Source organism: Notechis scutatus, chromosome 2 (genome assembly GCF_049901735.1).
Source record: "Notechis scutatus isolate UNSWTSFEM ecotype Mainland chromosome 2, rNotScu1.2, whole genome shotgun sequence".
NCBI classification, from domain to species: Eukaryota; Metazoa; Chordata; class Lepidosauria; order Squamata; family Elapidae; genus Notechis; species Notechis scutatus.
In genome coordinates, this window is record NC_142010.1 from 27,547,552 (window position 1) to 27,571,509 (window position 23,958).

A 23,958-nucleotide genomic window follows, 5' to 3' on the forward strand; every position below is an offset into this window, starting at 1 on the left:
GGACACTCAATCCATTTTTGGAGCATCGGGCAGCCTTGGTGAGTCTGAAGGAGCATGAGACCACTCCCCCAAATGCTTTGGGAAAAGGGCGAAAGGCTTCAGGGGAGTGATTTTGTGCTGTTTCAGGGCTTCTGTCCCTTTGCAAAAGCCTTTGGCATGGAGAAGCCTGAAGGAGCATGAAACCATGCCCCCAAGACTTTTCTTCTGCCTTGCTTGAGTGGAGTTTCGTATGCACATGTACACATGGCCAGCCCACCATTCCCCGCAGCCTACTTCCCCTCTCCACCACCCCCAGCCAGGCTGCCAAGCCACAAAAGTTGGGGACCACTGGTATAGGAAACAAGGGAGAGTAATCTCTTGAGACTTGCAGCAGACATAAAGGAACTTTGACACAAATGTATTAATCATATGCTACCAGAGATGGTATTCAGCAGGTTCTGACCAGTTCTGGAGAAGTGGTAATGGAAATTTTGAGTAGTCTGGAGAACTGGCAAATACCACCTCTGACTGGAGATTTTACAGTATCATTCCTGTCATGCTCCTGTCGGAGTCTGAATCCGAGGAGGAAGCCGAACAGCTGAGAGGGATTGGGAGTGTGGCTCCATTGGCTGTGGAGGAAACTGGGGAAGGGCAAAGCCCAGCTGGGCAGAGCAGGTAAGAGGTAGAACAAGGGAGAGGGAGTTCAGAGGAAGACCCAGGCCCACCCCCTCTTCATCCTAGGGCATGCAGGGAGGAACGGAGAAGAGAGCAACATGGGTTGCATGGCTTATGGGGTAGGAAAGGGCCCTGATTCCCTTCATTAGCCACAGCTGGGAACACAGTTTATAAGAAAGGCAGGCTGCATGCGGCAGGCTGCTGGGAGCAAACGTGACTTTATCTTGTGTTATCATTGCTTATCCATGTTCCTGGCATCTTCCCAATTGTGTGAGTTTTGCCATATCTTCAAGTCTGAAATTCTTGCTCCTGCCCTGCCAAACTAATTACTTCAGTTTGGCTTGATTGGACTTAAAGTGACAGTTTGTGTTGACCATGTTTTGGACCATGTTTTGGAGGCAAAGGCTGTTCCTGGGAGAGTTTTTCTCCAGCCAGAAGGTAATCTGAACATTGGGGCCAAGGTTGGAGATAATAAAGGGACTCTTATTGATTATCTGACTGTGTTGCCTTTGTGCCACACCTCGGGTCATCACAATTCCTCTGCCACGCCCACCAAACCACACCCACAGAACTGGTAGTAAAAAAAAAATGAATCCCACCACTGCATACTACCACCTTGATATCACACTAAAACCTTGTTGGCCCGTGTCACACCAGTAGAAAATCTGTATAAACAGCTCTAGAAAAAGAAAAGGCCTGAAGAGGTTTTTAGAAAAGACAGAGATGGTGTTTACTGCTCTATCATTCAGATATACAGCAAAGCCTTGGCTGTACAATCTGTCTGGTGACATATACCAAGGATACATCATTTTACAAAAATTCTCTTTAAGATTATAACATATAACAACAATTCATTCAATCTTTAAGTTCCCCTTGTTACATCTTTATAAGTAAAACATTAGCCTAATTTATTATAAATTCTTTCAGTTGTGTTTCTTCCATTTCAAAATTCAATAAAGTAGTGTGATGACCCAGAGTATCTCAGAAATATAACAAAACCCAAAACGTAACTAAAAGTCCTTTAATGCCTTTAACTTGGCTTCACTGTTTAATTGTTCACAATGGAGGAGTAAACTATTTTCAAAATAACATTTCAAAGGAAAGAAAAACAGTTCACATTCAAAGAGCCGATAAGGAAGCAAAAACCAAAAACAAATTGCACTGAATAAAGTTCCATGACAGACCAGGATAGGTAATTGCCAACTTCAGGAAGATAACCAAGGACAGTCCGTTGGAAGAACGCCAACCAAGATAAACCTTCTTTAGGAATAAAACACTAATTTGTCTCCAGTGTCTGTTAGCACGCAGGTCCAAACTCTTATGCAGATCTCATACCTGCAACCCATGAAGGGGATCATGTCCCTCTCCTCCCAAGTAGACCACATTTTACCCTGATCCTCTCCTCCCTGCGTGCCCTAGGATGGATAGGGGATGGGCCTGGGTCTTCCTCTGACTGCTCAGAGTCAGTCTCCACCAGGGGCATGACAAGTAGAGTAAACATTCTACTTCACTCAATTGCTTTGTGTCTCTAAGAACCCTCTCTAAGCTAATTCATCTCCAGAGTTTGGATACCATCTGTGATTTTATTCCTTATTGCCATTATACAACTTATAGGCATTTAACTGTTGTTTTTGTGCTCATTCTCTAGAGATTTTTCTGCAACATTTCAGAAGACGTGACACAAAGCTATCAATAAGAGGATTTGCTTTGGGTTCACAACAGAATCCTTGGGAGCTGATGCCCTACACTGGAAATCAATGAGTCCACAAAGAGGTTTGGAGAGAGGGAGGTCCTGGGGAGGTTTTTAGGGCAGGGAGGGAGGTTTCTTCTCCTCTCCACTTCAGAAATGAAGCCTTGGCTTTGGAAAATGGTAGGTGCATAAATGGATCTGGAGAAAGAAAGAGGCTGGGAGGAATTTAGGGAAGTTGGACAGGTGTCTAATCCACTTCAGAAATGAAGCCTTGGCTAGATTCTGTCTGAAATAATAAAACTTTCCTGAATGTCTTCTTCTCACTCTTTGTTCAAACCACACACAGGTTTGGAGGCTCTATCAGAAACATATCATGTTGCTGTTTCTGCTGCTTCTTTTATGGGCTCAGGGAGTCTGGGGGATGCTCAAAATCAAATGCGCCCTGACACTGCTGAGGGATAAGTTGGACCCAAAGAATCATTACAAGCCAGGAGAGCTTTCCATTGGTGGCATCATCTCTGCAACACAGGCTACGTTTGAAAGATTAAGCTTTGAAAACTCTCCTGTGACTTCAGTATCTGTGTAAGTAGATCTTTCTGCACTACATTTAAAGCAACTTTATTTCTGACTTATTCCCAGCCAGGCCTTGTGCCACTTCAATGTTGCAGATCCTTTTTAGATCCTGCAGCTGATGAGCCTCTATTGAAATTCTTAGCTACGATAATCAAGCAGGGTGCTTTCTGTTTGTTTGTTTTTTCTGATTTTGAAGAACAAACAGTGACACTTCTTGACATCCTCAGACAACAGCTGGATTGTGGATAGAAAGGAGAGGGTGGGTTTTTTTCCTACCCCTATCTTCCAAATTAGAATGTATTACTTCACTGTGTTTCCATGTCTGTGATTCCTACTTTAAACTAATACAAATGACCTTAATGCTATAATGATATCAATATAAATTTACACAGTAGACATCAAAACACAAACATGTTCAAGAATCAATAAATGATTGGTTTTGTTAAGAGTTACAGCTACTCATTCTCTTTGTGAATTTGTGCTTGGGTTGAATTTGTGCACTTAATGATTCTATGTTTTATATGGAAAAATAGATTGAACAATTCCATTACTAAAATATTGGAGAACATAACTAGAAAGAGAGAATATTAAACTCCAGTCTGATATCTTAGACCAACTGAAAAGATACTGGTAACCTCAAGAATAAGCCAAAGCTAGTAACAAATAGATTCCAATAAACTTAAATGGCACCAAGTATCTTAAAATGAAATATAAATTGAAATAACTCCTTGAGTTTCATTACAATACGATATATCTGAGGAAACAATTCATCCAAATATGCCATCAAACTCTCAAAAGTTGCTCAACTATCACACAATTGGTTAGTGGTTTTTAAATATAATCAGATATATTTTATTAACAGATTATTATTATTATTATTATTATTATTATTATTATTATTATTATTATTATTATTATTATTATTATTATTATTATTATTATTATTATTATTATTATTACATTTTTCATGATTGGTCCAATAGATTCAGAAGAATGCTTGGGCTAAGGAAGATGATTTTTATTTTGGTAAAAATAGACTAAATTAAAAATGGTAAAAAAAAATGTTCATTTCATTGATTACTGTATATTTAATAATTATTTTGCAGGATACTAGGAACACAATACTGGAAGATGCTATCCTTCCTTTTTGCTATCCAGGAGATCAACCAGGATTCCCATCTCTTAACCAACATCACTTTGGGTTACAATATCTATGAAAATTATTTCAGTGCAGGGAAGACTTCAGATGCTTTGCTGGACCTGCTTTCAGATGGTGAGGCCAATGTCCCCAACTACAGTTGTGGGAGGCAGAGAAACACAATGGCTGTTCTTGAAGGGGCTGAAAGTGGCCTCTCCATCCAGATATCATCCATGTTGGGCACCTACAAAATCCCACAGGTGAAGCTTTGCTGGGAAGACCAGTTTTAACCATGCAGCTTTCAATCAGAGGTCCTCTCTTATAAATGAAGATTGGAGTTGTATTATAGAGGGATCATAGTTATCCAAATGTTCTGATCCAGCTCCCCAAACACAACAAACCCTCTGACGTGAACTGAAAAGATTTCTTTTGAGTCCCAGGAAAAAGTTTCTCTCACAGGCTAACAAATCTGTCTAGCTGGAAGATGAATAGTTGTCTGCCACACCTATGGTGGGGCCTCGCTAGCAGCGGTGTCACTTCCTTCCCCAGGATCAGCCCATGACTTTCCACTACTCTCTTCTCCTCTGTCTTCTGTGCAGCCATGTGTCAGGCACTGGATCCAGCTGTTCCTCCTCTTCTTCATCAGCCACCTCCAGACCTGGGGGTTGTTGACTCTATCTGAGGGCTAATGGGTGGCCCAGGATCCACATCTGTCTCTCTCTGTGTGTGCCTGCTCCATTCTCTCTTCCTCCTTGGAGCTCCCAGGTTGCCCCAATGCTGACCCTGACTCCCATACCTCCTCCTCCTTTGATTAGGCTGCTGGAAAGTCTGGTGGCTGATGGGCCACACCAGCAAAGAGAAGGAAGGAGTAAAGCAAACATATACCTTCTCTCCATGATCCCAGTTGTATCTTTTCTTTTATGTATTCAGAGAGTATTTGCACCAAGACAAATTCCTTGTGTGTCCAATCACACTTGGCCAATAAAGAATTCTATTCTATTCTATTCAGATTTGGTGTTCTTCTCCCAGGTTACTGTACCTTTCCAGGTACAGTGGATGAGCAGGCTATAAATTTTTAAAATTAATAAATAATTCTTCTCTCAGACAACAAGCATCAAAAGTAGCAATGCTTGAAGAATTGATGAATATAGAAGTGGAGTTAACCCTTCATTAGGGACAGAATGAGTATCTTACATTTTGATTCTCATCAGTCTCGGATAAAATAATTTTTTTTCCTTCTTTTTCAGATTAGTTACAATTTTGTTTCCCAGATCCTGAAGGATAAATTTCAGTTTCCTTTCTTCTACCCAATGCTTCCCACTGAAGGATTCCAGTATTCAGGAATGGTCAAGTTGCTCCTTCATTTCAGGTGGATCTTGGTTGGCCTGATTGTTCCAAACAGTGACAATGGACAGAAATTCGTGACCACAATAACTTCCATGCTGATCAGGAATGGCATTTGTCCAGTTATATCACAGACCATTTCATCAACAACTTCTGAGAGCTTCCTAGATTTCCATGTATATCACAAATGGAAACAAGTGAATGTCTTTCTTTATGCTGCAGAGATTGATTTAATCCACTCTGGAATAGGAATTTTGTATCAGATATATAATAACTTTAAGGAACCTGTTGCAGGAAAAGTCCTGATGACAACATTGATCTGGGACCTGGGCTTTTTTTTTAGGCAGCAAATATACCCCTTTAAGCTGATTGATAGCATTATTTCCTTTCCTTTGAAGACAAAGCAAAGGACAATGCATGGCGGCTTTAGGCAGTTTTATTTTTTCATGAGCCACTTTGCAGAAACATCCTTTGTGTGCTCCTACTCCAAGGATGTATTTTCTGTGAAACACTGGAGTCGGTGCAGAGAGAGGGGAAAACTGCTGACTGTGGCCCAACAGGCAAAGGATCGGATCCTGAGTCTAGATAACTATTTCATTTACACCACCATCTGGGCTGTGGCCTGGGCCTTACATGCAGCTTATTTGCCTAGATCCAAAAGGACAAGGACGAAAGGTGGTAAGAACTTGGAAACTCCAACACTGACATCTTGGCAGGTATGAATAGAATAGAATAGAATAGAATAGAATAGAATAGAATAGAATAGAATAGAACAGAATAGAACAGAATAAAGAGTAGGAATAGGAATAGGAATAGAATTCTTCATTGGCCAAGTGTGAAATTTAACCCTCTCAGTTTGAAATCAACAGGAGACTCCTGAACAATAACAGAGCTTTATTGACCATTTGCAAAGGCTGGACTTCTGTGCTCATATAGGTGGAGAAGACATTTGTCATAGGAATACTTGGGGTTTATATACAGTTTAAAAAACAGTCACTGCCCCTTTCTGGGTTCACAATCTATCCAGCAACTCAATTCCCTTGATAGTTGCTATATCCCACTATTATTAATATTATCATGACAACTGGTTTCTTGACTTGCCAACTACCTTCCTTTGACCTGCCAACTAAATTCTGTTGACCTGACAACTAATGTCCTAATTGGAATGTGCTAAAATGATTGGACACACAATGAATTTGTCTCCAGTGCATAAGCTCTCCGCATACATATAAGCAACCTGATAAATCATTATTATAATCACAAAATACAATCAGTGTATCATATCAAAATGCATTATATGCATCTCTCCTTTTGCACTCCCTTAAATCTTTTGCCTTCTTTAGTAACATATTATCCTTTTAAATTGGTTTTGAAAGGGAATATTACAAGGTCTTCACTTCTTTTGCCATCTTTTCTCTCACTCAGTAGAATGTCATTTAATGGCTCTTTTCTTTGTGCAAACAGGAGCAGGTTGGTCCAAGAATCGGGCCCACCACCAACAGACTCGCAGTAACTGTGAGAGGGATCTTGTAGTCTTAGTGGACAACCAGCTAAATATGAGCCAGCAGTGTGCAGCAGCAGCCAAAAAAGCTAATGCAATCCTAAGTTGCATTAACAGAGAGATACAATTGAGATCAAGTGAGGTACTAATACCACTCTATAAAGCCTTAGTAAGACCACACCTAGAGTACTGCATCCAGTTTTGGTCACCACACTATAAAAAGATGTTGAGACTCTAGAAAAAGTGCAGAGAAGAGCAATCAGGATGATCAGGGGACTGGAAGCTAAAACATACAACAAACGGTTGCAGGAACTGGGCATGGTTAGTCTAGTAAAGAGAAGGACCAGGGGAGACAGGATAGCGGTCTTCCAATATTTGAGGGGCTGCCATAGAGAGGAAATGGTCAAGCTGTTTTGTAAAGCACCTGAAGGCCAGACAAGGAATAATGGATGTAAACTGAACAAGGAGAGATTTAACCTGGAAATAAGGAGAAACTTTCTGACAGTGAGAACAAGCAATGGAACAGCTTTGCCTTTGGAAGTTGTGGGAGCGCCGTCACTTGAGACTTTCAAGAAGAGATTGGACTCCCATCTTTCAGAAATGGTGTAGGGTCTCCTGCTTAGGCGGGGAGTTGGACTAGATGACCTACAAGGTCCCTTCCAACTCTGATTATCTGTTATCTGTTAAGTAACCCACCCTATGCCATATAGGGCTTTAAAAGTGAACACTAATAAAGGTCCCAGAATTGAGGTCTTTTCTGGGTATAACAAGACATGCCCATAAGTACACAGGTGCATTCAGGACAAATTGAAACTCTGGGATGGTTTTCATGTAAAGCTTTAACCTAATGAAGAGAAGGCTCAGGGAAGACATGACAGCAGTCTTCAAATATTGAAGGGCTATCACAGGGAAGAAGAGGGCATCGATTATTCTCCATAGTTCTCACTGTCAGGAAATTCCTCCTTGTTTCCAGGTTGAATCTTCTTCTGAGAAGCTTCCACACATTGCCTCTTGTCCTGGCTGGACAAGAGGCAATGTGTGGAAGCTTCTCAGAAGAAGATTCAACCTGGAAACAAGGAGGAATTTCCTGACAGTGAGAACTATTAATCAATGGAACAGGTTATCTCCCAGAGTTGTGGATGCTCCATCTCTGGAAATTATCAGGAAAAGATTTGACAACCATTTGTCTGGGATGGTATAAAGACTTCTGCTTTGGGCAGAGGGTTGGATAGATGTCTTTTACCTTAACCCTGTAAAAGATGGATGCTAAGGATACTAAGGTAACACCATTTTTAGCCTCTGTATAACACAAGACATTTTACAAGACATTTACTGGAATATTAAGCAAGATATTATGTAAGAAATTTGTAATAACAAGTTTGTTTTGCACATTATGGTTAGACATATGTTGGTAGGTCATTAGATAGTTTGTAGGTCACTTTGTCCGGTTGTCATGCTAAAATTAATAACACTGATAAAAGGATGTTATATGTGAAAATTTACCTTATACACCTAAGAATATAAAGAGCAAGACAGACTCCATACTTGTTCTTAATCTGACCTTTTAGAGATCAGAACATTTATATAACTTGTTATTCTGCTAAAGTTCTGTAGAATTGCAAAATATTATGTCCTTGGCTTGGTTTGAGATTCATAAGAGGTTGCCTTGACATTATAGGGATATTAATGATCTCTTGTGTAATCTTTTAAGTGAAAAACAGGAAATCTGATGATAATGATGAAGATGAGAAAAGTTGGGGGATTTCGATGGACACATGGGGGGGGGGGTATGGAAAAACACCCAGAATTATCCATATCTTTCTTATAAAAATCTCTATAATTTCTATGTGTGAAAAACAGGAAGTGTTATGTAATCTTTTAAATGTGATAATCGTATATAAGGGTGTATTTACTGTAAGGGGGTGTCTCCTTTCTCCTAAACTGTTGTTTGGAGTTGGGGGGCCAGTATTGCAATATCTTTATTTATTTTATTTATTTATTTGATTTGCCAATTGTTTACAAGATAATAAGTATAAATGTATACATAGTTGTGAATACATGAAATGGGTACATATAAGAAAAATAAAAGAATAAGAGAAACAATAGGACAGGGACGGTAGGCACGTTGGTGCGCTTATGCACGCCCCCTACAGGCCTCTTAGGAAAGGGGTGAGGTCAATAGTAGACAGTCTAAGGTTAAAGTTTTTGGGGTTTGGGGAAGAAACTACAGAGTCGGGTAGAGTATTCCAGACATTGACCACTCTATTGCTGAAGTCGTATTTCCTGCAATCAAGTTTGGTGTGGTTTACTTTGAGTTTGTATCTATTGTGTGCTCTTGTGTTGTTATGGTTGAAGCTGAAGTATTCATTGACAGGTAGGACATTGCAATGTATGATTTTATATACCATGCTTAAGTCAGACCGAAGACGGCGTAATTCAAGGTTTTCAAGTTCTAGAATTTCAAGTCTGGTGGCATAAGGTATTCTACAACGAGTAGAGGAGTGGAGAACTCTTCTTGTGAAATATTTTTGGACTTTCTCAATTGTGCTAATATCAGATACGTAGTGTGGGTTCCAGACTGATGAACTGTATTCGAGTATTGGTCTAGCAAATGTTTTGTATGCTCTGGTTAGTAGTGTGATATTACCAGAGAAAAAGCTACGTAGGATTAGGTTAACAACTCTTAATGCCTTTTTGGCTATGTAGTTGCAGTGGGCTGTAGCACTTAGATCATTAGAGGTGAGTATTCCAAGGTCCTTTACAGAGCTTGAGTCATCAACAAGATCTTGACTATTCAGCTTGTATTTTATTTTCTGATTTTTTTTGCCAATATGTAAGACAGAGCATTTATTTGTTGAGATTTGAAGTTGCCATTTGTTTGACCACTCTGATACATAGTCAAGATCTTTTTGTAGGGTAGCAGTATTGTCTGTGGTATTGAACAGCTTTACATCATCAGCGAAGAGAACGCAATTGCTCTTAATATGATCACAGAGGTCGTTTATGTAGAGTATGAAGAGAGTTGGTCCTAGAACACTGCCTTGGGGAACACCACTATTGACAGGTACTGGATTTGATAGTACGCTCCCGATTTTGACCATTTGTTGTCTGTTTGACAGGAATGCTTCTATCCAGTTATTCAGTTGTCCAGAGATACCATAGGATTTTATTTTTAGGAGTAGTTTGTCGTGTACCACTGAATCAAAGGCTTTACAGAAGTCTATGTAGATTGCGTCTATTGCTTTGCCCTGGTCGAGTTGTGTCGTCCATATGTTTTTGCAGTGTAAGAGTTGCAGATTACAGGATAGTTTTTTTCTGAAACCAAATTGTTTATTGGAGAGTAGGTTATTTGTCTCTAAGTGAAGGATGATGGATTGGTTAATAATTGATTCCATGACTTTACAGGTGACGCAGGATAAGGAGATTGGTCTGTAATTTTCAACTAGGCTTGGGTCTCCCTTTTTGAAGATGGGGATGACTGTGGCTTGTGACCATAGGTTAGGCAAGGAGCTGGTTCTGAAAGATTTTTCAAAGATTATGCTTAGAGGTTTGGTCTTATATTAACTTAGAGGTCTTATATTAAAGCCTTCTACAGATTCTGATTATCATAGTCTGTTGTTTTATTTTTATCATATTCTTACATAGGGGTATGCCAAAAAGATAGAGAGTATGCCAAGAAGGATGAAGATTACTGTGTAAACAGATGGGATGGTAGTTACAGGAATAAGACCCCAATAGGCTAACCAATAGGAAGAGGGGGTGGTAATAGGGCCAGGCTTTTGAAAATGTATAAAACTCTCAAGATTGCCTGTGAAAAAATATCCTATCTTCTCCCCAAATGAAAAGGATTTCAGCCTTTGCAAACGCTTTTCAATAAACAAGCTCTGAATCTGTTCATGAGTCTCCTGTCAATTTGATTTATATCACAATAGAGGATCTCTAATGTTCCTTCTATCATTATGAGTCTATGATTCTCTGAAGACTCACAGATTGGATCTGGAAAATGACTTCACAGGAGGACTAAAAATAGACTTTAATGATATACACTATAGTAGCGGAATTTTGCAATCTGTTTGTGCTTTTCCTCTCTTCCTTCTAATAACTCAGGGTAGCGTCCACCTGAGTTTCTACAAATTTTATCTTATCTCCCTTCCCAGAACTTCAGGAAGGTTTCTGACTCTTTGTTTATATAATGGGTCCTGAATATTTCCCTCAAGAACCATCTCTGGACTACGTCACTTTTTAGATTCATTTCAAAGGAAACCAGGAAATAGACAAATGGCAACAAACTATAGGTTCACTCCTCCCTCTAGCAGGAGTTCCCCAAGATCAATGCACAGGTGAAAAGAGCTGCAAGAGGAGCAGAGCCTTATTCTGTCAGACTTTCTAGGCATATCAGACAGCAAAAAGTAGCTACTCCTACTTTATTGTAAGACAACATGAACAGAATCTTGCAAGTCTGAAAGTACAAATCTCCTACCATTTTCTTTATAGACTAAAAAATTAAGAAGGAGCCCTTATTTCACTTCCTATTAGGTTACTGTGTTATTTAAAACAGAATAACAGTGTTGAAAGGGACCTAGGAGGTCTTTTAATCATCTAGTCCAACCCTCTGCTGAAACAGGAGACCCTATACCATTCCAGACAAACAGCTCCACTTAAAACCCTATAGTGAGCATTCACACAAAACACACAAAGCTTAAACATCCACTAAGAAGGCTATTGTAAATGAAATAGATTTGGGAATTGGACACAGACAAATAGAAGGAAAACAAAGAAACTTAAAATAATGATGTTTTTTTGTTCAATGTTCAATTTCATTCAATGCAAGGAATAGATAACATCTGGAACAGGCTTTGAAGTCTCGTGACAGAGTTTTCCACATAGGGCAGGTCAAGAAAGAGATAATACAGAGATTCCAGAAATACTACTATATTTTCTATAGGGATAATTACATACTCAAAAAACTGCATGGAATTGGAATTGCCTATCTATCACATATATACTGTATTCAGTGGTGGTATGCTACTGGTTGAACTGGTAATTTAAAAAAGCCGATGATCAGCTAAGAAAAGTAAAAAATCTTCCTACAATCAGCTGAGAGGAAAAAGAAGAGAAAAGTGCAGGATTGGCCCCTGTGCTTTTCTCTTCTTTATTCTCTCAGTTGATTGGCACTGCAGGTCTCAGCTGGTATGTCAGAGTATATTCATGAACTGAAATAGAGCATGGTAACAAGGTCAGCCAAGGAATAGGCATAGCAACTAAGCCAGCCAATGAGACTGTTTGGAAACTGAAACTAGAAGTAGCCTAGGCATGGCTCTATATTAAACTCTGCAGCTCTGAAGCTATGTTTAGCTCTGAGTCTGTCTATTGAAGATGAAACTGCTTCTCTCCTCTGCTGTGTGTCTTGCTTGCCTGCTGAATTAAAGTAAAACTGATGTCTGCTGAAAGTGAGTTGCTGTTCTGCTCTGAACCTGTAACATGTCTGCTTCTGTTTGAGTTTGCTCCATGTTGAAGAAATCTACAACTGGTATTGTAAAATTTACTTTATAAACACATAAAGAAGTTAAATGAAGCCTCAGCCATCTGTGTTTACGCTGCAATACTCTGAACATGGTATGGGGAAAGCTGCACTGGCGTTAGGCAAAGCATGCTCGCCAAGCCACGCCCACCGAATTGATGGTAAAACAATTTGAATCCCACCACTGACTGTATTTAACTATATTACTAGGGTTATGATTCAAATATTGATCATTTTGCAAAATAAGCCTGAAACTTCATTTCTCTCTCATCACGCAAAATTTCTTGTCACAGAAATCTGGATACCCTGCCTAAACATTCCTGATTTCTTTTACATTCCAGCTTCATCCCCTCCTTGCAAATGCCAAGTTTTATAATAAATCCATAGATGGAGTGTATCTGGAAGAGAAGGGAGATCTGACAGCAGACCTGGATGTTGTTATGTGGCTGCTTCAGAACAGGACAACTAGAAAAGTGGTGTTTGGTAGCCTTGAAAAACAGAGAACCCTGGATTTCAAGCTTATGGTCAATCCAAAGGGTGTAGCAGAGATCAATAAATTGAACAAGGTGGAGAAAGTCTTGATTTTAGTCTTTCTGAATCTCTTAGCAACTGGATTGCTTTCTTGAGAGAGAGGGGGATTTTGAATGTCAACATTAGACTAGAAGAATAAGGGGTGACATGATAGCAGTATTCCAGTATTTAAGGGGCTGCCACAAAGAAGAGGTGGTCAACTTATTGTCCAAAGCACCAGAGGACAGGACAAGAAAGATCAAAGAAAGAAGCAACCTGGAATTAAGGAGAAACTTCCTAACAGTAAGGACAATTAACCAGTGAAACAGCTTGCCTTCAGAAATTGTGGCTGCTCCATCACTGGAAGTTTTTAAGAAGAATCTAGACAGTGACTTATCTGAGATTATTTAGGTTCTCCTGCTTAGGCAGGGGGCTGGACTAGAAGACCTCCAGGGTTCCTTCCAGCTCCTGTTCTACTCTACTCTACTTCTATTCTATTCTATTCTATTCTATTCTATTCTATTCTATTCTATTCTATTCTATTCTATTCTATTCTATTCTATTCTATTCTATTAACATCCTCCAAGAAAGGCAACAAATTATTTGGTTAGATATGCAGCTGTCTTTGAGAACTATATCCGTAACTATTTAAGGAAACTATTCACTAAGTCTTCCACAAAGTACATTTGAGTCAGGTTAGGTTTAAGTTCATTTCCTCAAAGGAAAAACAAATGCATTAAACTTTCCTTTGAGCTATTTAAAATGTAAATGTAGAACCTCAACTACAAATGGAAGTGTACAAAAAAATTAGAAGAAATAGAAAGCAAGATTACTGAATTCTTTATATAGAGTTCAAATTTAGCAAAGCTAAGCCTTGCACTGGGCATCATCAACCCCTTTCTGTTTTCCCTGTTTCTGGAAATTCAAACATAAACCATTTTCCTTCCCTTTGTTCAGCCCCTCCCTCCTTCCAGGTGTGTGGAAAGCTGCCGTCAAGGATTCATGAAGGTGGAACAGGAAGGGAAGCCGATCTGCTGCTATGACTGTCTTCCCTGTGCTGAAGGAACCATCTCCACCATGGAAGGTGATTGGCAGGAAAGAGGCAAACTTCTGGGAAGACCACATACCTCAACATTTTGCATGGGAGTATTTTGATGGGCTTTTTAGCAACTGAGCTTGTTGATCAGAAAGGTCGGCAGTTTGGTGGTTCGAATCCCTAGCACCGTGTAATGGAGTGAACTCCCGTTACTTGTCCCAGCTTCTGCCAACCTAGCTGTTCGAAAGCATGTAAAAATGCAAGTAGAAAAACAGGGACCACTTTGGTGGGAAGGTAACAGCATTCTGTGTACCTTCGGCATTTAGTCATGCTGGCCACATGACCACAGAGTCATCTTCAGACATTGCTGGCTCTTCGGCTTTGTAACAGAGATGAGCACCGCCCCCTAGAGCCAGAAACGACTAGCACATATGTGCGAGGGGAATCTTTACCTTTACTTTATCTTTCTAACATGTACAGTTTTTTTTCCCTCGTACGTCATAAGAAATTCCTTAGAGGATAAACTGGGAGCAGAACATTTAAAGATACTAGAGCATTAGCAGAGAGATGGCCTTTCTTATCTTTCCTCTTCACCACACCTTTCATATTTCAAATTTCTATTTTCATTTTCATTCAAAGTGACATTGTCAGCGTTTTGAGCAACACACCCATTGAAAGCAGAACTCCGAAGCAAGTAGATTCCTCAGAAAACATGTTTATTGGATACATCATATCGGCACAGCCGGTGAAAACCAATTCTAGTAGAAATTTCTCCCTCCTATATTTCACCGGTATAAGGACCTGCCTCTCCTTCTAACTCAAGAAAGTTAAAACCCTTGAAACTAAGTATTTCAAAAGGAACCTTTTATTAAGCAGAAGTGAAAACAGGACAAAGACAAAGCAGACTCTAAATCCCCTTAGGCAAAACCGTTAGATTAAGGCATTAGAAAATATGGAAATACATTTTTTTAAAATGGCTTCAACAACCCCTTGTCTATGGAGGGAAACAAGTGGCTGGTTTCATCAGAAAAATAGATGCCCTTTCAGAAAATATAACTTGGCTGTATATGAATTATGTGTAATGAACCCTTATATTGGAGGATCAAAACAGGGGAATGGAAATGTATTAAAATATATAAATAAATTTTGGATAAGTGGTAAGGAAGAAAAAATATGATTATTAATGATTATAAGAAAAGTGAAATATATTAAAATATATAAATTTTGGCTAGGTAGAAAGGGAAAAATATGATTATTAATGATTAAAAGAAAAGTGGAGATGAAATGAGATATATTAGGAAGTCATTCTAGTGATTTTAGGGAGGGATACCTGTTAGGTATAACATTGATACCAAATATGGTTTGGGTGAATAAATATATAAAACTTAGATATCATGGTTTAAGTGCTTATCACTTTAAGCACAATGCAGCAGGCAATTAGCCGATTAAGGGTGCGGTTAGAAGTTACAATATAAGGAAGCATTAGAAGCTGGAAAGCTTGCTGTCTGTAACTGTAACTGTCTGCTGGCTGTAACTGTGTGCTACTGCGACTAACTGAGATTACTGACTGTGAGTGCCTGTGACTGAAATGTTATTGTTTGCTACTGTTTGCTGAATATCCAGCGTTTGTTTCTCTGGAGAGTGAAACCGGAGGAGGAGAAGATATCTTTATCGCTGATAAAGATATTGCAAGGACTCTTAACTTGGACTATACTAGTGAGTCTTACTGGATGAAATACTGTGAATGAATTAATGGACTGAATGACAATGCTTAAACTCTAACTGGATTAAAAACTATTTAAACTACAAACAATGTTTGTGTTCAGTGTGTGTATACTCTGGGGCCCTTCCGCTCTCCTTTGGCTGCCTGGCTTGACTACCGCTGCAATACTCTTCTAGGGGTTAATCCACAAACCCTAACATTGGTTATGGGCCCAGCAGCATAGTCTAACTAACCAGGATATAGCAGAGAGAGTTGGTGTGAGTTGCACATTACTGTAAAAACAAACTGTTTTAATTAGTTTAAAATAGTCAAAATATCTGAAGAGCAATGGCACAAGTAAATTTGTCACAACTGTCCATGATATCCAGGCTGGATGGAACAAACTATGTTTCATGGTCAATGAAATGTAGTTTACTTCTACGCAGAGAAGGATTGTGGGACATTATAGCAAACCCACCAGATGTGAGTAGATGGGATCCTGCTAATGATGATGATAACGAAAAGTTACAAGACTTTAAACTGAAGAATGAGCAGGCTTTATGCATCATAGGACTGACTCTCTGTGATCAGCAGCTTGTCCATATTCGTGGAGAAGAAAATGCTGCAAACTGCTGGGAGAACCTCAGGAAGATTTATGTTCGGGACAGTGTAGGAGCACATATAAATCTTACACGGAAGCTTTTTCGAACGCATCTTCAGAGGAATGGAGATATGTTAGTTCATTTAAACTGTATGAAGAGCATTTTTCAAGATTTGCAAGAAAAAGAGCTTATATTTAATGAACTGCAACAAGTCTACATAATATTATCTTCATTAGATCAAAGCTATGATGACTATGTGACTTCGTTAGAAGTATTGCCAAAAGAAAGCCTCTCATTAACCGAGATTACAGGCAGGCTACTAGAAGAAGCCAGAAGAAGGCGTGAGCGTGACGAGCTGAGAGAAGATAAGAAAGAAGAGAAATTATCTTCAAAGCTTGAAAGAAACCAGATTAGCAAAGTAAAGCACCGGAAGAAGAGAATTTATCTTCAACGGCATACACAATTAAAAAGTGTTTTAATTGTGGAGGCAGAGACATTTGGCAAGATTCTGCAAAAAGAGAAAAAGCCAGAATGTAAAAAAGCCAAAGAAAGCATTTGAACTAGCCACGTTTAGCAACTCTGATGTGAAGAATAATTTATGGGTGGTTGACAGTGGCGCATCCCACTGCATCACAAGAGATAAGACAAAAGTTATAAAAATGTCTACAAGTTCTCAACATATATCTCTTGCTAACGGCTGGAACCTGAAAGCGAAAGGTCAAGGTTTTGCACGTTGTCCGTACATAAACCAGGATATAAAAATGTTGTATGTACCGCAACTAAAGTTTAATTTGCTTTCAGTAAGGGTATTAGATAAATTAGGTTATGTAATTACTTTTAAGGATAATAATTGCATAATTGAAAAAGATAACAAAAGGGTAACTGCAGCTTTAAATGGAACATTATATGTATTTGATAATAGTAAGAAAGGGGAGGCTCAAACTGTATTTAATAATATAAAGCCTCATGAAGAATGTATCCATTTATTGCATAGGCGTTTGGGGCATGTAAATTTTAAAATGCTAAAACGTACAGTTGAGTTATCTGAAGGAATAAGGTTAAAATCTTGTGATAAATATTTGCGTTGTAATGTTTGCTGTGAAGATAAGAGCAAAGTATTGCCTGCAAATAGGCTAAATGGTTTCAAAACAAAAGAACCTTTAGAAGTAGTATTTGCAGACATAATAGGTCCAAAGAAACCCAGTATGGGGGTGCTAGATATATACTGAGCATTATGGATCATTATTCTAGATATGGGTTTTGCTATTTAATGAAAAGCAAAACTGAAACATATCAACATTTTTCAATTGGCTTAGGTTTGCTGAAAGAAAGTCTAAACGACAACTGATAACCCTGGTGACAGATAATGGTGCGGAATTTATTAATAACAAATTCCAGAACAGACTTAAGGTAGCTGGAATAGAGCATAAGAAGTCTGCTCCATACAGACCAGAACATAATGCTTTTATTGAAAGAAGAGGCCAAACACTACAGGCAATGGTTAGAACAATGTTAAATGATTCTGGGTTACCTGATTCTTTGTGGGGGAGGCTACAATGTGTGCTAATAACATATTGAACAACGTTGTTAATACAACAACAGGTGAAATACCATTCACCAGATGGCATGGCAGGAAACCTGATCTAAGTTACCTGCACACATTTGGTGCACCAGCATGGGTGCATATTCCTGCACAAATCAGAAAAAAAGGGCAACATAGAGCTAAAAGATTTTTCTTCGTTGGTTATCAGGCAAACCATAGGGCATATAGATTTTGGGAGAAAGGCACATCTAAAGTGTTATGTAGTGCTAGTGCCCAATTTCTAGAACATGAAGGATGGGAGAAATTAGAACAGGATGCCAATAAAGATGTAATTATTGAATCCAATAGAAATCCCATTAGTTATCCCTGTAACTTTAAAAATAAAGTAAAGAGACAAATACAGGATGAAACAATGCCCATAGAGGAAGAAACAGATTCAATAGCTGAACAGGATGAGGAAGATGAACAGGTAGTAGTTCAACAAAGTCCTCCTGTAAGCCCTGTAATTCCCAGAAGAACTACACGTATATCTAGACCGCCTGATAGGTACCAGGCTAACACAGTGTGCCAGATTAATGAAGTTCCTAATTCTGTTGAAGAAATTAAAAGTATCCTAATAAGGAAAAAGAAAAATGGTATGCAGCAATGAATAAGGAACTGAATTCATTAAGAGATATGAAAGTGTATGAAAATGCCAAATTACCTGTAGGAAAGAAATCCATTGGCTGCAAATGGATATTTAAGGTAAAAACAGATAAAGATGGTAATTTAATCCATAAAGCAAGGTTAGTAGCCCAAGGTTTTAGGCAGAATGCTAATGACTATGATGAGGTGTTTGCACCTAGTCTTAAGGCAGCAACCTTGAGGGCAGCTTTAGTGTGGGCAGCTAGTAAAAACTATATAGTTAACCATCTAGATGTGAAACTGCTTACTTGCATGCCCCATTAAAACATACTATTTATATGAATAAACCTGTTGGTATTAAAAGTGAAAATAAGGATAATAATGATTGTTGGTTGTTAAAGAAAAGTCTCTATGGTCTTAAACAATCAGGCTATGAATGGAACCAGTATATTGTAAAGGAACTAGAAAATATAGGATTTAAAGCTGGTTTAGCCGATCCATGTCTGTTTAAGAGGGAGACAAATGGGAAAGTATCATTATTATTACTATTCACAGATGATATTGCTTTGATTACTGAAACTAATGATGAAGCAAATAAAATAATAGCATCATTAGGAAAGAGAATAAAGATCAAGCAATTAGGGAGATAAAGAAGTATCTCGGTTTGAATATAAAGAAAACAAGGAAAGGTTTTAAGATATCTCAGGAAGATAAGATAAGCAAATTGTTAAAAGATTACAAGATGGAGCTTTGTAAGCCGGCTAAGACTCCAATGAGTCAGGAGTTTAGCAACACTGATGTACAAAGCCCTGAGTTTGATAAGGTGATTTATCAATCTTTAATTGGTAGTTTGAGTTATATTAGTAATTGGTCTAGACCAGATATATCGTACTGCGTGAATCAGTTGGCTAGATTCAATTCTGCACCATGTGAAAGACACTGGAATGCAGCTAAGAGGATATTAAGATATCTTAAAAGACAATGAATTATTCATTGTATTTAGAACCAAAGGGTGATTTAATTCTAAGTGCATATGCAGATGCTAGCTTTGCATCAGAAAGAGACACTAGAAAGTCGACTTCAGGAACAGCCATAATGCTGGGTAAGACATTAATAGGCTGGAAGTCAATTAGACAACAGCATATAAGTTTGTCTACTATGGAGGCAGAATTCTCCTGTTTATCATTGTTATGTACAGAGTTAATAATGTATAAACAAATGTTAATTGATATAGGTATAACAGTAGATTATCCTATAATTATACATGAAGATAATCAGGCAGCAATTCAAATGGCCACAAATATTGGAGTAAAAACAAGGAGCAAGCATACAGATCTAAGATACCTAAACGTGAGACAATCTATAAGAAGTAAGATGATTCAGCTAGAGTACTGTATGTCGGAGGACAATTTAGCTGATAATTTTACTAAAGCCCAAGGTGCCAGTAAGCACCAGGAGAGTTGTGAAAAATATGGGATAAGATTGTAAGGTATTATATATTTATTTCACCCAAAAGGGGAGTATGTTAGGTATAACATTGATACCAAATATGGTTTGGGTGAATAAATATATAAAACTTAGATATCATGGTTTAAGTGCTTATCACTTTAAGCACAATGCAGCAGGCAATTAGCCGATTAAGGGTGCGGTTAGAAGTTACAATATAAGGAAGCATTAGAAGCTGGAAAGCTTGCTGTCTGTAACTGTAACTGTCTGCTGGCTGTAACTGTGTGCTACTGCGACTAACTGAGATTACTGACTGTGAGTGCCTGTGACTGAAATGTTATTGTTTGCTACTGTTTGCTGAATATCCAGCGTTTGTTTCTCTGGAGAGTGAAACCGGAGGAGGAGAAGATATCTTTATCGGCTGATAAAGATATTGCAAGGACTCTTAACTTGGACTATACTAGTGAGTCTTACTGGATGAAATACTGTGAATGAATTAATGGACTGAATGACAATGCTTAAACTCTAACTGGATTAAAAACTATTTAAACTACAAACAATGTTTGTGTTCAGTGTGTGTATACTCTGGGGCCCTTCCGCTCTCCTTTGGCTGCCTGGCTTGACTACCGCTGCAATACTCTTCTAGGGGTTAATCCACAAACCCTAATCCAGTTAGAGTTTAAGCATTGTCATTCAGTCCATTAAGTCATTCACAGTATTTCCATCCAGTAAGACTCACTCATATATGTTTTAAAATATACAGTTGATTATTTAATGTTAATATGTTTAAAGTTGGGGAATGAATCATTAAATTAGATAGATTGAGGGGATATACCATGTGGATCCTAAATGTATTGGTTTTGTTTTGTTTTTGTTTTGTTTTTTAGATTGTTTATTATATAATTGGCTTAGAGAAAATTAAGGATAAGAATTATGTGTAATGTTAAATAAAATAGGTGGTAAGCTAAAAATGGAAATAATAGGGGATAAAGAACTGGGAATCTATATCTGGATGAAATGATATTGATATTGAATTAATGTATTGAAATATGAAATGGAAATTTATTTAAAGATAAGTGAAATGGATAATGATATGAGATGATATTACATAAGATTGGTGGAAATGAAAGTATGATTATGTACAAGAACCACATTGCCCACGTAAAGAGATGTGTAAAAATTAAAAAATTAAGAACTTTTGGGGGGAAAAAGAAAAAGAAAAGAAAATATAACTTGGAAGGGACCACCGAGGCCATGAATCCTATCATTTGCTTATTTCAGAAAGCCAAACTGAGCTTCATCAATAGCTGGCAGTCCAGAGAACACTTGAAGAAAATTATTTTATCATTAGACAAAAGAATAAACTTACTGGTAAATATTAATCTTGCTCTTTTTCAGATTCAGAAGAATGCAGCGAATGTCCAGCAGACCAATATCCAAATAACAACCGAGATCACTGTATTCCAAAGATTAAAACTTTTCTATCCTATCAAGAAAAAATGGGGATCACCTTGACTTCCATTGCCTTGTTTCTCTCTTTCATCACATGCCTTGTCTTGGGAACCTTCATTAAATTCCAGGAAACTCCCATAGTCAAAGCCAACAATCGGGACCTCTCTTATATCCTTCTTGTTTGTCTCCTGCTTTCCTTCTCCACCTCCTTCTTGTTCATTGGCCAGCCAAGGAGAGCCACCTGCCTTCTTCGACAAACAGCCTTTAGCATCATCTTCTCTGTTGCCATTTCTTCAGTCTTGGCCAAAACCATCACAGTGGTGCTGGCTTTCTTGGCCACAAAACCAGGGAACAATGTTCAGCGATGGCTTGGAAAGAGTTTGACCAACTCCATTATCCTTTCCTGCTCTGGTCTCCAAGTTGTACTCTGCAGCATCTGGTTGGGTATTTTCCCTCCATTCCCTGAATCTGACATGCAGTCACAATCTGGAGAAATCATTCTACAGTGCAATGAAGGCTCTGTCACCATGTTTTATGGGGTTTTTGGTTACATGGGGTTCCAGGCCACCATCTGCTTCACAGTAGCTTTCCTGGCCAGGAACCTACCCGGGGCATTCAATGAAGCCAAGCTTATTACCTTCAGCATGTTGATCTTCTGCAGTGTCTGGGTGTCCTTTGTGCCCACCTACCTGAGCACCAAAGGGAAGTACATGGTGGCTGTGCAGGTTTTCTCCATCTTGGCCTCCAGTGCAGGACTTCTGATCTGCATCTTTTTCCCCAAGTGTTTCATTATTTTTCTAAGACCAGATCTGAATACAAAGGAACATGTGATGTCAAAATAAGCAGACTTGCAAAATTATGTTAGCATAGCTTTATAATAAAGTAAAATTAGTTTACCAGTTGTATTTTCCCATCTGGTCTACCTAGTAAGACTGAGAGGATCATAATCCACAGATAAGGGAACTCTCATGATTAAAGATATCCCTACAAGTGGTGGGATTCTGTGGGCATGGCTTGGTGGGCGTGGCAGGGGAAGGATACTGTAAAATCTCCAGTCAGAGGTGGGATTGGCCAGTTCTCCGAACTACTCAAAATTTCTGCTACTCCAGAACTGGTCAGAATCTTCTGAATACCCACCTCTGATCTCTACCCATTTCAGACAAGGTTACATTTGCCTTTGCCTAACAAGGTTTCACTGACAAATGCTAGATTCATTGTCTCCTCCCTTACCAAGATGTAGATCAAGATACAGATCTGGCATTAAGCATTGACATCTTAAGATCTCCAGCAATTCAGACATCACAATCACAGAACAGAAGGCAGGGTCACCACCAGATTTAGAGGGATGGGTTACCCTATTATAGTCCACCATTCACATTTTACATTCCTTGGCCAAATACCAAAGTAATGCAACTATCCTTGATCCTCTGATTTGTTTCCAGCATTGAGCTTTCATATCTCCTATCACTATCCTGTCCACTATTGGAACATAGCCAGAGAACTATTAGGTTGCTGGGAAAGAGAGAAGAGAGGAGTATTAGGTAGGTTTGCCTCCTTGAATTACTTTTAAAGTCATAAAGGTGGGGTTGGTAAAGATAAAGAAGTCCTGGCAGATTTTATTTCGCTGAACATTGCCAACTATAGGGAACAGTGCTCATCTCCATTTCAAGACCATTGAGCATTGTCCAAAGACATTTCTGTGGTCATGTGACCAGCATAATGTCATGGAGCACTGTTACCTTCCCACCAAAGTGGTACTTATTTATCCATTTGTATGCTTTCAAGCTGCTAGGTTGACAGGGCTGAGGTGAGGACAGGAGCTCACCCCATCATGTGGTGCTTGGGTCTCAAACCTGGGTTGCCAGCTTTTCCAGCCAACAAGCCCAGCATCTTATGCACTGAGCGACCACACCACTCCCAAAAGTTGGGAGAAAAAATCTAATAAATAGAGAAATATAGATAGAGAAATATATTGATAGCATTTTCCAAGACTGTCCTTCTGTTCTATATTTGGGGAATGATAGCTCTGGTTGGGATATTTGCAATTGTATATCAGATATAAATACAATTGAGCGAGTCCAGAAGTATTTTACCAGAAGAGTACTACATTCCTCTGTTCACAACAAAATACCCTACACCACCAGTCTTGAGATTCTAGGCTTAGACAACCTTGAACTACGCCGGCTAAGATTGGACTAAAGCATAGTACATAAAATCATATGTTACAATGTCTTACCAGTTAATAAATATTTCAGCTTTAACCACAACAATACAAGAGCACACAACAGATATAAATTTAATGTAAACCATTCCAAACTCGATTACAGGAAGTACGATTTCAGCAACAGAGTGGTCAATGTCTGGAACTCACTACCTGATTATTTTGTCACCTGCTCAAACCCCCACTCCTTTACCCTCAAACTAACCTCTATTGACCTCACCCCATTCCTAAGAGGTCTGTAGGAGGTGTGCATAAGCGCACAATCGTGCCTACCGTCCCTGTCCTAATGTCCCCAATTATTAGTTCCTATTTCTTGGATTTAAACTCATGTTTATTCTTATTTCTATTGTATTGTAAGCTTTTGACAAAATAAATAAACAAATAAACAAATAAACAAACAA

The 23,958-nt window shown here is 38.7% G+C and overlaps 2 protein-coding genes across 2 annotated transcripts in view; one reads left to right on the forward strand and one right to left on the reverse strand.

The window, feature by feature from the left end:
• LOC113432072 (vomeronasal type-2 receptor 26-like) overlaps positions 1 to 23,958 on the reverse strand; it is a 492,433-nt gene that overhangs the window by 124,045 nt on the left and 344,430 nt on the right. The gene's annotated exons all lie outside the window — the stretch shown is intronic.
• Positions 13,919 to 22,178, forward strand: LOC148131963 (vomeronasal type-2 receptor 26-like). Its single transcript, XM_087953865.1, has 2 exons — positions 13,919 to 14,015; positions 21,283 to 22,178. The coding sequence occupies exons 1-2, from the start codon at positions 13,934 to 13,936 to the stop codon at positions 22,176 to 22,178; spliced, it is 978 nt and encodes a 325-aa protein (XP_087809991.1). The 5' UTR covers positions 13,919 to 13,933.